Genomic DNA, 14,837 nt, shown 5'->3' on the forward strand with positions numbered 1-14,837 from the left:
TCAAGAAATTTTATCCCTCTCAATGCTTGATAGATTCATAGTTAAGATGGATCTAAGCTGGTTTACAAATCTTTTAGAGGTCAATGAATTTCTCATAGAGTAGATATCATTTTTTGGGATTCAATTGCTTTTAAGTAATTCATTCATCTATGGGTGACCTCTTGGGAAGTCCTGGTTACCGGGTGCAAGCCCCAGAAGTGATGATTGACGCTATGTGATTCATTTCACTAGTTTCAATCCCACTTCTCCACCCTTGTGAGCATCACTTGATGCAATGAGTGTTAAGTGGACTATTAAAAAATCATGAGAAATTAGTCAGTTATGACTACCTCTCATGGAAATGGTCATAGATGAATGACTTAACGCAATTGAATCCAAAAAAATGATATCTAATATAATGCACTACGAAAACCCCTCAATACCTAAATACAAAAGAGTGAAGGGAACTCTACATGAATGGTTCATGAGGCACAATACTTGCTAAGGTTTTGCAAATGGGGTAGCAAGCTAAGTGGGCTTGATTATGGGGTAAACTTCACAGTTAAGCACACTTGAGCCACAGGCGATCTAGGATGGGTGACCTCTCGGGAAGTCTTGGTTACCCCGGAAGTGATGATTGACGCTATGTGATTCATTTCACTAGTTTCAATCCCAAGTGATGATTGATGCTATGTGATTCATTTCTCTAGTTTCACTATGTGATTCATTTCACTAGTTTCAATCTCAAGTGATGATTCATGCTATGTGATTCATTTCACTAGTTTCAATCCCACTTCTTCACCCCTGTGAGCGTCACCCGATGCAATATGCAATGAGTGCTAAGTGGACTATTCAAAAATCGTGAGCATCACCCGGTGCGATATGCAATGAGTGCTAAGTAGACTATTCAAAAATCAATGAGTGCTAAGTGGACTATTCAAAAATCGTGAGCATCACCCGTTGTAATGAGTGAAAGTGGACTATTCAAGATGCATCACTCGATGCAATGAATGCTAAGTGGACTGTTAAAAAATCATGCATTCCCTCGAGCATCACCCGATGCAATGAGTGATGAGTGCTAAGTGGACTATTCAAAAATCATGCATTCCCTCAATTCTCATTCGATGCAATGAGTGCTAAGTGGACTATTCAAAAATCATGCATTCCCTCAATTCTCATCCGATGCAATGAGTGCTAAGTGGACTATTAAAAAATCATGCATTCCCTTCCCTCGAGCATCACCCGACGCAATGAGTGCTAAGTGGACTATTCAAAACCGGAAGCAATGAGTGCTAAGTGGACTATTCAAAATTGGAAGCAATGAGTGCTAAGTGGACTATTAAAAAATCATGCATTCCCTCAATTCCAATAGATTCTTTTATTGAGTTATTCTGGAAAAAATTGAAACTATATATCTCAATATGGGAGAGATGTTGTAATGTCTTGTTAAACATTTTGACTTGGTCAAATTACATACAAATAAAAATAAAAATTAAAACAAATAAAATAAAATAAATAATAATTACAATTATTAATAAAATATTTTGACTCTGATGATGATGTGATTTTTACCGAAAGTTTTCTTACTTTTCATTATAATTATAATTATAATTAATAATTAAACCAATCTATATTCATCTTAACTCTAGAGAGATAAAATCTCTTGAGGTGTAAACCTCTTTTACAGTGAAAATAAATTTGATCCATCTAAAGGCTTGGTAGATCCAGAGTTAAGAAAGATCTATGTTAGTTTATGAAAAAAAAGTCTAAAATAACTTTTATTCATTTGTATATATTTTTAAAATACTTAAATCATATCCATTGCAATATTTATTTGCTCACTAATAAACTCAATTTTCTAAGAGAAACAATTCTTATTTTATTTTATTTTTCTAATAAATTATATATATGTGATAATCAAATCCCTAAAAACATTTTCAAAATTATTAATATTTTAAAATCAAATAGTAAAATTCTCTTACCTTTAAAATAATATAAAATTACTATCATTCATTTTTAAAAATATAAAAATAATAAAACTAATCTATTATATAATTTTTGATGAATTCTTGCATATAATTTTTTTTCCCATTTTTCAAATTATTTAATAATAATTTATGATTTAATTTATAAGATAGTTCAAATAGTAATTTTTCGATTATATATAAATTGTAAAATTCAAAATTTAAATCCCATAAATATTTATCCAAAAATATATTTTATCATATTTTTCAAATTTTTATAAACATTAATATCTCAATATTATTTTATTTTACCCTACTCCTAAAATTCAACATTAATCCAATTTTACCATATTGCATTCATCTACTTCCCTGTTACTATCTTTTGTTTTTTTCAAAACCCCTCCGAACAAAGTTTCTTTTTGATTTTTTTTGCAGGTAACAAATAATATCTCAATACATAAGGTTTAATTAATTCTTATTTTAATACTTTGAAAGTTCTAAATAATATCTTTAAGAAACTTAATAAAGAATATTTTTCCATTAATTTTAGTTATATTGCATATAATTCCCTTATGAGATTTGCTTTTAGTTATTTCCTTTTTTTTTATATTACCTTTAAGACTTTTCTAACCTATGCTATCTTTTCCAGGCTAAGCCATAAAAAAAATTAAGTTTGTTTATCATTAATACAATAGGATGTTATAATATTTAACATGTTGATTCTTAGCATATAAATATAAATATAAATTTAAAAAATTAATAATTATAATTATTAATAAAATATTTTAATTTAAACAATAAAAAACATAAGTTTAATAATTATAATTAATAATTAAATTAATTTAGTTTTACTTTAATTTTTGGTTTATCAAGTGTCCATTAAAATTTTTGATGTATAAATTTCATTTAAAAAATAAAATCTCTTGCCATACAAACTTCTCTTATAGTAAAAAGAGATTTGATCTCGTTAAAATTTAATAAGTAAAATTAAAATGAATCTAAGCTAGTTTAATATTTTTTATTAATAAAATTTTATATGTATTGATTTTCGCTTATAAATAAAAACTAGTTAATAATATTTTTTATTAATAAATTTTAGTATGTATTGGATTTTATTTATAAATAAAAAATAATTAGTAGTAATATGTATTATAAATTTAGTAACAATAACATTTATTTATTAATTAAAATATAAAAATTATAGAAATTGTTTATTCTTCTATAAATACTTAAAATACTTAATAATTTTGTTTTGACAATTAACCACACTAGTTGATTTGATTGCACAAATGTTTCTTAATATGATTATTACTAATTTTTTCCTTCGTGTAAAACTAGATATAAATCACAAACACCTAAACTCGATCAACATAATAAAAATTATAAAAATAACTCTCTTATAACTACTTAATTATATTCATACGTGTCCATTAGTCAATAACCAATTAACCAGAAATATTTCAGAGACAGATTCGGTAGCCAATTACTCATAAGACAGTTGCCAATTACTCATAAGAGATTATAACTAGTTAATTATATTCATACGTATTTTTTAGTCAATAACTAATTAACCACAAATATTTCAGAGACAGAGTCGGTAGCCAATTACTCATAAGACAGTTGCCAATTACTCATAAGAGATTTGGAATGAGATTTGATATTATTTCATAACCATACACCAAAAGGATCTTCATGTTTATTAAACATCACAATCTTTCAGGCCAGTCCATGAGATATGGAAGCCTGATTTTGCAGTGCCCTTCTAACAGCAGTCTACACATCAGTCTCATCAAGCATAGTGTATTGCTTCATCACGGATTGGCAGACAGCAAGGACCTCTTTAGACTTAAAGGCAAAAGGTCCTGTAAACCTCTCTTTAGAGCTAATGCCATTGTTGTGGGTGAGGTAAACAGGGGCCACATTTTCGTATGCATGAGTGTTGCAACCAGTAGGGCTGCTTAGTGCCTCTGCCATGCATGTATCTTGATCATGGTCACCATCCACACGAATCCTGAAAAATCCATTGTCATCTGTCTTTTCCTCTCTGTAAAAAACCTGGTTATCAGCCTTATCCATGCATCTAACAGCCACCCGTGAACCTGCAGAGACCATGGTACAAGATTTAGTTGGAAAAAACATCAACCCAATGGTGGGTTTTATCAGGGGATTGCTTTAGGTTTTCCCCTACAGGCAATTATATGTATTCTCATTGAAGCAGCATGAGCTTGTAAAACAAAGGCATCTGATTGGAAAGGACTTTCTAATGAGACCTACATATTATCAAAAAATTGTATACATGATGCAAAACCAAGATCACAGAGAAACAGATTAATTTAAACTATTAACTATGATGAAAGGAAATTCCAGATAAATAAAGTTTGACGGGATAATGTTGAGTTGTAATCAATGACGATGACAAATTAATAGATAAACTTAACTAATTAATGTGAAATCTGAATCTGGCCCAGTGAGTTAGCTCTAGTGGTTGAATGCTGTGATTTGCAAGCAATAGGTCTCAGGGTCAGGGTCAAGTGGTTGAATGCTGTGATTTGCAAGCAGGTCTCAGAGTCAGGGTCAAGTCTCCGGGCTTGTTGCCTCTGTGTGGGTCATACTAGATGTCCCTGCTAAGAATACAATTGGCATTTACCTGGGTATCATCCTCAAAATGAACCCTAGGCTTGCTGCCTCTGTGTGGGTCATACTAGATGTCCCTGCTAAGAATACAAATGAGGAACCCTGGGCTTGCTGCCTCTGTGTGGGCTTGCTGCCTCCGTGTGGGTCATACTAGATGTCCCTGCTAAAAATACAATTGGCATTTACCTGGGGCACTTTCCTCAAAATGAAGAAGAGCACCTCAAAATGAAGAAGAGAAATGCTCGGGAGGATTTGCTTGGAATGTGTCTTCCATGGTCAGATGAGGTTGAGACACTTCACCTATATAAAAGGGAAATGATGAAAATTTAGCAAAATCAATTTAGGCCAAGGCAAATATCAGAAGATCTGAAAATCTTTGCTGGGTAACAGTTAAAATCCAGATTTTGAAGCAAAAGAACTTCTGCATCACAACACAGATCTCCTAAAGCCCAAGTAAAATTTCTGCAACAACCTAATCATAATCAGTGCAGACCACACATCAAAGCACATGGAACCTGAGCCATTTTTATCCATCGTTAATGGCTATGAAGACATAGAATTTGTGGGGACTACAGAGTCTTTCCACTCGGTATTCCATGTACTAGATGGTAATAATGGTTTTCTGCAGATCTACGAAGACCACCTACAGATCAAATAGCCAGTATGGGTAAACGTGAAATTCAACAAGATCCCAACACTGTAATGGAGTTTTAAAGTCGACAGGAGGCCAACAATATCATCTTCTTTTTCCCTTGGAGTTTCAAGAAACTAGCCCTGAGGGGACTGCACTGCTAATTCGGGCTTTCATCCATCTAAAAACAAGGCCTTGAGGTATCTATTTTGTCAACATGCCGAAACTGAAGGATAACAGCAATTGCAGAGATTAGAAATTTCTGGATTCCTACAAGTTTTACAGTCAAATAACCATTGTAGCAGAATAGAAGAATAAAAACTAGGTACAGGTCTTGAAGTGTGAAGAGATTTGGAGCGAAAAAGAACCCAAAACTTTCACCAATTCAACAGAACCACACTGAGAATAACACCATTTGGATATGGATTTCTACAAAAGAACCCAAAACTTTCACCAATTCAGCAGAAAAGGTTGACCAAAAAACCCATTATCATTAACATGCAAGAAAAATATTTGAACCCAAAAATTCAGCATACCAAAACCAACACTGTGCAGCCAAATTGATGCAAGCAATAAGCAATGCAGTAAACCAAAGATATAAATTCACTAGAAGCCAATGAAATCAGACTTGAGAAAGAGAAAAAGAGATAAAATACAGACCAGAAATATAATGGGAAGCTTCCGTGATGAACCCACATTGGCAGGTGTCACAGAAGACCTTGCCTGAAACAAAGAAAGACTTCTCTTCTACACTCTGGCCATTGATACCCGCCACAGCCATCAGGCAGATCATACCAACTATTGCCTTGAAGTTGCCCATCTTAACCTGCTCTGCTCAATCCAAAAGCTTGAACACAGAGCTCTCTTGTTCGCCTACCTTGAAAGAACAGTTAGTTAGGCTCACTAAGCCTCGAGTTCAAATATAATTGAAACCCAAGTGACAGGTAGGTTCCATGCAGGGCAAATGCTTGGGAAATGGGAGACAGTATCCCACTGATTTCTGGCGCATGGGAAAAAGTTCAGTGGTCGTTGAAATAACACTACAGTGCCAACCCTGACCACTCCATCACGTTGATCTTATCAATACTTGGCATATTATAAGGAGTGGAGGCCCAGAACCAGGGGTAAAATCTAAAGAAAACGTTGCATTGAAAGCCAACCACGTGAATAGGGCCCCAAGAGAACAGATTCACTTCGCATCGCCTTTTTTTTATTCGATTAGAAAGTGCTTGTCACTACAGGACCTTGAAATTAGAACTCTTATGTGCAAACACACATATTAGAACTCTCATGTGCAAACCCTGATGTTTAGGGTTTTTTAAATTTTGTTTGGAATTTGGTGAAATTTTGTTAGTTAAATTTTAATTTTTGTTATTTAAAATGTAATTTTAATTTTTGAAATTTTAATTTTTGTTATTTAAAATGTAATTTCAATCTCTAAAAAAAACTCTTGAAAAAATTAAAATTCTAAAAAATATTTACCTATTTTAAACTATTTAAATCAAACCGTAAAATCTACCAAAACAGATAACAAATAAACTTTGTTTTTTTTTTAATTGGATTGAGAAAATACTTCACCTCTATAAAGTAAATTAGATACTTGTGAATTGTATATACTTATTAGCGTTTAAATATGGGTTATTTATATGTTGGCATCTCATTCTATTCATTAAATTACAATATGACAAATAACCAGTTAATGTTTAGATTAGTTTCTAAGTGTTTTACTTAGATTAGTTTTTGAACGTTTTACTTTGTGATCTGAAGTTTTAGGATTCAACAAACGTAACTTTGAATAGTTTTCGAATATTTTACTTCGTGATTGATTAGTTTTCGAATATTTTACTGCGTGATTTGAAGTTTTAGGATTTCAAGTTTGAATTGCTTTAGTGCGAACATTATTCTTGAAGTTGTACATTGGAAATGCGATGGAATTTGATTTTGATTTTTTTGGGAATATATATATATGTGTTTAAATTAGTTTTAAATATTTATATATATATTTTATAATTTTGAAATTTTAATTAAAAAATGTGTATGAGGTTTTTTATTTTTTTATAAGGTTAAGTGTACTGTGATATTATTTTGGAAATGATGGGAATGTGATTAATAATTTTTTGAGAATTTATTTTTAACATTAAAAAAATAGTAAAATAATTAAAATATTTTAGCATTATTTTTGAAATGAGGGTAAATAATTAAAATATTTTAGCATTATTTTTGAAATGAGGGTAAGTGCTCAAATTTCCAATAAATTTATTAAAAAAAACAAATTCCCATAATCTTTATAGTAAAAAGACCTCAAACACCTTGGCACTATCTTTTAAATGAGAAATAATGTTTGAAATTTTTTCAAGGATTTATTTTCAAAGGAAAAACTTAACAAATTCACATGAACTTTATAGTATGACAACCAAAAACACATTGACAAGAATCAAATTCTTTTTGAAAAGAAAAACATTTTCTTTTCAAATCTACAACCTGTAAAGACATGAACTCTAGTTTTCAAAACTTTTGTAATAAAGTGCCAGTTTAGATCCATCTTAACTGTGAATTTACACTCTAAAAAGAGATTTGTACCTCTAAGGATTTAATCCCTTTCAACTCATGATAAATAAGATGGATTTTGCACTGATTATATATATATATATATACATATACACACCATGTGTCAACTCTTTGTTAAGCATGGAAGGAATTACACATATCCCTCACACTTAACAATATGCATTTAAACGTTATTGTTGCCCCAAAAAGCACTCTACAATCTAGTATAAGGGAGATGTTGTGTAGTAACGTTATATTTAAAAATAATAAAATGATATATACATTAACAAATTAAATATAGTTTACTGTAAATAAAATACTTCAATTTCCATCAATTTTATATAGAAAGATAAAATAATTGGAAGTAAAAAAAATTAATTTACATTTTAGTATAATTTCTTTACTACTTAATATGGAGTTGATAGAAAATAATATTATTGATATTACTTTATGTGTAATTTGTTCTATCTTCAAAATTCACATGTAATATTTAAAACAAAAATATATTAATAATAACAAATATTTTATTATTAGTCATAACTAAAATATTTCAATGTCCATATTAAATAACATAATTTTACATCAATTTTATATAGAGAAAAATAAAGTAATTTAAAGTAAAAAAAAATCATATATCTTTTAAATTTTTTTTAATGTGGGTTATAAATCAAATGTTTCACTATGGATGTTGACTAAATGATTTTGACATCAAACATATATAGAAAGAGAAAGAGAGATGTTTCTTATTAATATCAAACATATATAGAAAGAGAAAGAGAGATGTTTCTTATTCCATTAATACTTGCTTTCTAATTCAGGGTATGAGGATGATTTGTAATGCTTTCAATGTTTAAAACCAATTTGATATGTAACATTTCCTCAAGTTTTACAGTCAGAAAGAGGTTTGCATCCTGAGAGATTTGGTCCATCTTAGCGATTGGTAGATGGAGTTAAGATAGATATATATACCACATGTCAGTTAAGATAGATATATATACCACATGTCAACTCTGTGTTGAGCATATACCACATGTCAACTCCATGTTGAGGATGGGAGAAATTACTGATCTCCCTAATATTAAGTAACATGCAACTAAAATGTTTTAAAGTATAAAATTATTTATGGTTCACATTGATATGTTTTTTTGTTATTAATATATTTTTTAAAATACTAAGCACAAATTTCATATTAAACACAAACATTTCTTCCTCGTATTTGGATGTAAAATGCACCTATTGTGTAATAAGAAAATTTTCCATTTCAATTAGTTTTTACACATACACACATATAATTGATATTGAAATATGTTTTTTCTTAAATATTTTACTTTTTTTGTGAAGTTAATATTTTTATTGCCTTGTTACAATTTAGTATTGATATAGTCTATGTTTAATAGTCCAACCATATACAAAAATTCAATCTTTTCAAAAGAGTTTTAGTCCAAAATCTAACCTCGTTATCTATATCTAAAAGTATGAAAATAATAGCTAGGCCTCAAGGGTATGTAATAGATTGATACATACAAAAATAATGCATAAGGACTAACAAACTAATAGACAAAACTATGGAGGAGTGATTAGAGTCAATGGATTTTACTTGGATGGGTTTCTTGTTGTTGCCAAGAGAGTAACTTAATTCTAGAGGGAGGCCCATGTTCCTTTCAATGTGTCCAAGCCCTATGTCCATAGTTTTTTTTTCAAAGAAAGAGGAATGGAGAACCATCAACTTGTTGACGCGGGTTTTGTGAACTTTGTTAACAAGGAGAAGTGACCTAGACTAAATCTCTTTAAATAGCCCAAGATTTTTGGGATGGTCACCCTTGACGAGTTTTAAGGCTCCGTTGGCCTTTGGATCCTTCCTCTAGCGAAGAAGAAAACCAAGGGAGAACTAATCCTAACCTCTGTTATCTATGCAATACCTAAACTATTGTTAATATATAATAAATATACAATCTACATATTAAATAATATGGTAAATCTAGACTACTACTTATACACAAAACCTATCAGTTAAATAAATACTATACATGAATCAAATTATAGTTAGTGATAAGAATGCAATGAAATATGTACAAATCAAGGCAAGATTATGGTACAACAAATGAAAAGACCATAACTAAATGTAGCTAGTTCAAAGAATGAAATATAACTATCTTTGAAGGAATACTTAAAATGCAACTCTAATTTTAATTTATATATGAAATTATAAATTAAAAATAAAAATAATTCTTAATGCCAATAATAAAAGATAGGTAACTACAAAAATTCAAGTTCTTTATCCTTTTAAATGAAGGCAGATCAAACTATATTTGTTTTAAGAATTAGCATCAAGAATACATGTAGGAAACTAACTTCCCCGATGGGGTGATTAACCAAGTAGATATTGTTCCGGAAGGAACGCGTGGGCATTCATGAGGGCCATGTGGCCATAGGTGTGAGGAACGACCTCCTCGTCCTCTCCATGCACCTTGTGTATGGGAGCGTATATTGAACCTTGTGTGGGATTTCATTCTGTCTTGGATTTCACAGGAGGTGGCATTTGTTGGAAATTTATGGAGGGTTGCGCGGTCTGCTATCAGACATTCAGAGTTTGGATGTGGTATGGAATTGGTAATGCGAGTTCTAAGAAGGGAAGTGGTTGTTTCCACGGGCACCCTGTCTAGGAGAGGTGGAATCTGAGTCGTCGACGACCCCTCCTCCACTTATGGGTGTGCATTCTTGTCAATTGCCAATTTGGTTCTCGATTTAAGGTTTTTGCACACAAGAAAAGACCTGGTTGTTTGATTCTGGTGGTGCATTGTTGGTCCTGTTGGGGTCTAGTGTTATCTCCTTCGTCCTAGAGTGGAATTAGATACGCAGCCTCTAACGATCCTTTATCGGGGTCTTGTTGTGATTGGCAGTGTTTGTGGAGCAGATACACTAGTTTCTGGGTGGTATGGTCTGTGTGGGTTCTTCTCAGGGAGTGGGACGGTGAATTGCACGTGGCTGTGGTAAAATTTTGGTCCTCTACATTCATTCTAGACCGGCTGGTGGTGGTCACGCCGGTGGGGGTGGAGTGTTTTTCCTCAGTGATATTTATGGTTTGGAAATCTCGTCATTGGTAAACCTCTATTCATCCCTACTGTGGTGGGTTGATCATAATGCATTCAATTCCCCATCTGGCTCACTCCTCATCCCAAATTAAGCCCAATTTGGGTAGCTCTGTGGGTGGTGAGAGTCTCTCACCATTGGAATTGGTGTTCCATCCCAATATCTCCATGAGAGGAGGTAACAGAGGTGGTCGCTCGGGTAAGGCAATCCCTGGTGGTCGAGGTGGTGGCAGGGTGGGCCGCTCTAGTTGGGTGGGTTATGAAGTTTGTGGTGGTAGTAGTTGAGGTGGCTCGATAACTGGACGTAGGGGTTTCACACTATGGGGTCAGTAGCATGGTGGGTTGGCTCGTCGCGACGGTTCGGGGAGACAAGGAATGACTCATCTTGTGGGACATGGGAAACGATAGACCTGTTGTGTTGAGCGTTGTCGGGATTTGATTCAATCAATTCTTGAATGCCTAGAAACCTCAGAGCGGGTGAGGCGGGAGGAACACGCTGAGCTAATGGCTACTTTAAACAAAATGCACTATTTTTAGTGCCATGTCTAAGAGTGCGTAGTGGTGGTCTGGCGGGGTGAGAACATGTTATTGAATAAAGTAGTGAAGTTAGAGGCCTGGATGGCCTATTTCGAAGAGCATGTTCAATGATCCTTCTGTCCTCCTCCTCCAAGAACAACTTCGGAAAACCCAACCTCCATCACCTTTGATGACTAGCATGGTTACAAGTGTTTTACTTGTTTTGTTTGTTTACTAGTGCTTATGGCCTCTCAAGATGTGGACTATGTCTCTTGATGTTTTTTTGTTTCTTTGTCATAAGATGACAACTATAGTCGACAAACCTAGTTGGGGTGAGACTACCTGCACTCTACTACTGAGTACTCTTTTTTGGAAGAAATAATAGAATCTTGATTTACAAAAAAAAATGTGGGAAACTAAATAATGCATTCTAATTCCTATTTCGCAACTGAGGTGCACATAAAGGGTGATTGTAACAATCTCGTTTAACTTAAAATATTTCAATCATTAGTTTTTGAATCAAACAAATAAACCAATAATCGAAATAATAATACAAATTAGAAATCATCACAATAAAAACATTAATTCAATTTATACAGAAAATGTAACATTTCGTTGTAACCTAAATCTTTGGAATAAAATCAAAGTAATCTATATCAGATAAATGTCTAGATCAACTATCAATCTCAAGACACAAGTCATTAGAGAATGATATTGATCGAATACGAATAAATACAAATTGAACTAATGTGAATAAGAAAAGAAATGAAATAAGAATTGCTATTTTTTTTGGATTCAAATCACAGAAATAACATGTCACTGTTTTCTAAATCTTGAGAAGTCAAACTACACAAAACCTAGAAGATGATAAACACAATGACTATGGAAAATTGAAGCAAGAATAAGTATGTTCAACTCTATAAATGCAAGTCCAAAAGCTTATAACAATGTTTAAAAATATTCCACAGTCACCATAAGTTTCACCAATATTTATTTCCCAAAACCCCCCCTTTATTGTTCAAATTCCAGAGTTTATATACAGGCCCGAGATCCTAATTCTTGTTCAAAACTAAATTTAGAAAATAAAATTGTTTGTATAACATTACATCATACTATTTATTTGACTGGTTGGTCATATGCTAACTAATAGAAAGAAATAACATAAAAAAGGTGACAAATGACCCTTGCCTAGCTGAAAGGCATCCCCAACAATAGCTTCATTGAAATCGATATCACCAGCTAGGCCTCAAGGGTAGGCCTCTGAGTCATTCATTTTCTTGTAACAACTGGTTGATATGACCATTCAAGCGAGGCACAATGAATAAGAATTGTTGATGCCAATATAGGTCAAGCAAAGTTGAGTCAAAACTAGAATGGCTCCGAGGAATCTTCTCTGTGTTACTATTGCCATCAGGCTCAATTTTATCATTGTAAGAACATTCTTTAGCCTGAGGTTTAGTCTTTTTAGCGAAGGCTCGAGCAAAACCATATACAAAAATTCAATCTTTTCAAAAGAGTTTTAGTCTGAAATCTAACCTCGATATCTATATCTAGAAGTCTAAAAATAATAGCTAGGCTCCAAAAACCCCAATTTACTGTTCAAATTCCAGAGTTTATATACAAGCACAAGATCCTAATTCTTTTTCAAAACTAAATTCATAAAATAAATTTGTTTGTATAACATTACATTATACTATTGATTTGAACTTAAACATGAACGCAACAAATTACATATATAATCATAAATACAAAGATGCAACAGAAAACACCTCATTTCATTAATAGAAAAACATTGAACTATGCTTACAAATAGAATGGAAATAAGATAGCTCGAGCGATGGTAGCTTATCTCTGAGAAGAGATGTGGCGGCTACATGCCAACTGGACAGTGTTACAATGAGGCTCAAGGGCCTATTTATTATTGAAAAACATGAGAAAACCCTAACCCCAAGAGATGTAATGCTAATGTTTTGTGGGCCCCGTTGGGGTTAGTTGGGCAGCCAATTTCCCGGGGTCGTATCTTGGTCATATTATCTCTGTTTGGCGCGTACGATACCTTGCTGGTAAGGTCTCTCTGAGTACTACATGTTTTTCCGTAGGCTCTTGCCTATGGCTACATGCTTGCAACGAACCTCAAAAAAATGTCGTTTAGGGGGTCAAAACTGCTCCGGAAGTTTAGGACCAAAAAATTGCTAAAAATAGTTTGCTGAAATAAATAAGGAAATAGATGAAACTGGATGGAGGGTCTAGGTGGAATAGGCGGCTGGCCACCAATATCCACCTGGATCATTCCTCCCCCCTTAGGAAGCAGTGGTCCCCATTGTGTGCAGAGCCTCCATGAGGTGAGGAAATTTCTGTTGAACCTGGTCCCTGGTGAACCACTTGCCTTGGTGAAGGAGTTGGCCTGCTTTGAAAACTTGATATAGTTGTATCCTTTGTTGGTGAGTGTTATTAATCTGTGTGTCCATGATTTGATCAGTTGTGGCCTGTTCCATGCAGTCTGGGTTGAGCTCTATTCTGCAATGTCAGATGTGTCCAACAATGGTGGAAAGTATGGCCAAAGGTGGTCTACATTGAACACTGGGTGGATACCAAGGAATGGTGGGATGTTGAGCTCGAAGGCATTGTCACTGATAACCTTGGTGATGGTGTATGGTCCATATTGGAGCGAGCGAAGCTTGTGGTGGGGTCCAACGAGGCGCTCCTTCTGCAAATGTAGCCAAAATTTGTTGCCCACCTAGAACTTGTGCGACACTTGATGTTGATCATGGTGCTGCTTGTACTTAGCATTGGCTATGTCCAATATATCATGAACCTACTAGAGGATGTGTTGAATTCACTCAATGAAGTTGTTAGCCCTTTTGGCTTCGGACTGGATGTGAGACGAATCTGCCTGAGTAGCTGCAAATGGTATGGCTACATCAATGTGACATAATGGCTGAAATCTCAGCCCTACCTGAAAGGGGTTGTGGCCTATTGAGCTGTGGAGAGCTATATTGTAGTTGTGATGGACATAAGGGAGACTTTCATCAGACGTGCGTGGATGCTTCAAGCTGTACATGCGCATAATGTGTATGATCATCTTGTTGACAACCTCTGTTTGGCTACCAGTTTAGGGATGGAAAGTCGTGGACTTAGTAAGTTTTGTATCCAGCATCGATCAGAGACTAGACAAAAATGAACTCAAGAATATTCTATCCCGATCTAATACAATGGACTGTGGGATCTAAGAAGAGCTTAGTAGTAGCCTCTATGGTGATACTCTTCTTGCAGGCCACCATGATGGCAATCTTGGAGAATCTATCGATGACCATGAAAACACAATCGTTGTCATGCTTAGTAGAAGGAAGGCTCGACATGTAATCCATGGAGACTGATTTCCAAGGTCGACTAGGAGTAGGTAGAGAAGTATAAAGGCCTTGCTTCTTGATGGTTGGTTTGGCAATGGCGCAGGCGGTGCAGAATCTAATGTACTTC

General features: G+C 33.7%; 1 protein-coding gene across 1 annotated transcript; it reads right to left on the bottom strand.

The window, feature by feature from the left end:
- Nucleotides 1–3,559: 3,559 nt before the first annotated feature.
- On the bottom strand, nucleotides 3,560–6,353 carry LOC149259804 (olee1-like protein). The gene is made up of 2 exons (XM_089419149.1): nucleotides 5,869–6,353; nucleotides 3,560–4,042 (listed from the first exon to the last, which is right to left on the bottom strand). The coding sequence occupies exons 1-2, from the start codon at nucleotides 6,026–6,028 to the stop codon at nucleotides 3,717–3,719; spliced, it is 486 nt and encodes a 161-aa protein (XP_089275275.1). The 5' UTR covers nucleotides 6,029–6,353; the 3' UTR covers nucleotides 3,560–3,716.
- Between the last annotated feature and the right edge of the window lie 8,484 nt (nucleotides 6,354–14,837).

Source organism: Pinus tabuliformis, chromosome 6, assembly GCF_031772625.1.
Source record: "Pinus tabuliformis cultivar Carrire ecotype Pingquan chromosome 6, CPIR1, whole genome shotgun sequence".
In the NCBI taxonomy this organism is placed as follows: domain Eukaryota; kingdom Viridiplantae; phylum Streptophyta; class Pinopsida; order Pinales; family Pinaceae; genus Pinus; species Pinus tabuliformis.

What these genes read in the sequence shown, in the direction of transcription:
- LOC149259804 (XM_089419149.1), bottom strand. Translation starts at nt 6,028, where the DNA reads ATGGGCAACTTCAAGGCAATAGTTGGTATGATCTGCCTGATGGCTGTG. An exon ending in AGCTTCCCATTATATTTCTG is followed by an intron (nt 4,043 to 5,868) that starts GTCTGTATTTTA and finishes TGGTCTCTGCAG; the next exon opens with GTTCACGGGTGGCTGTTAGA.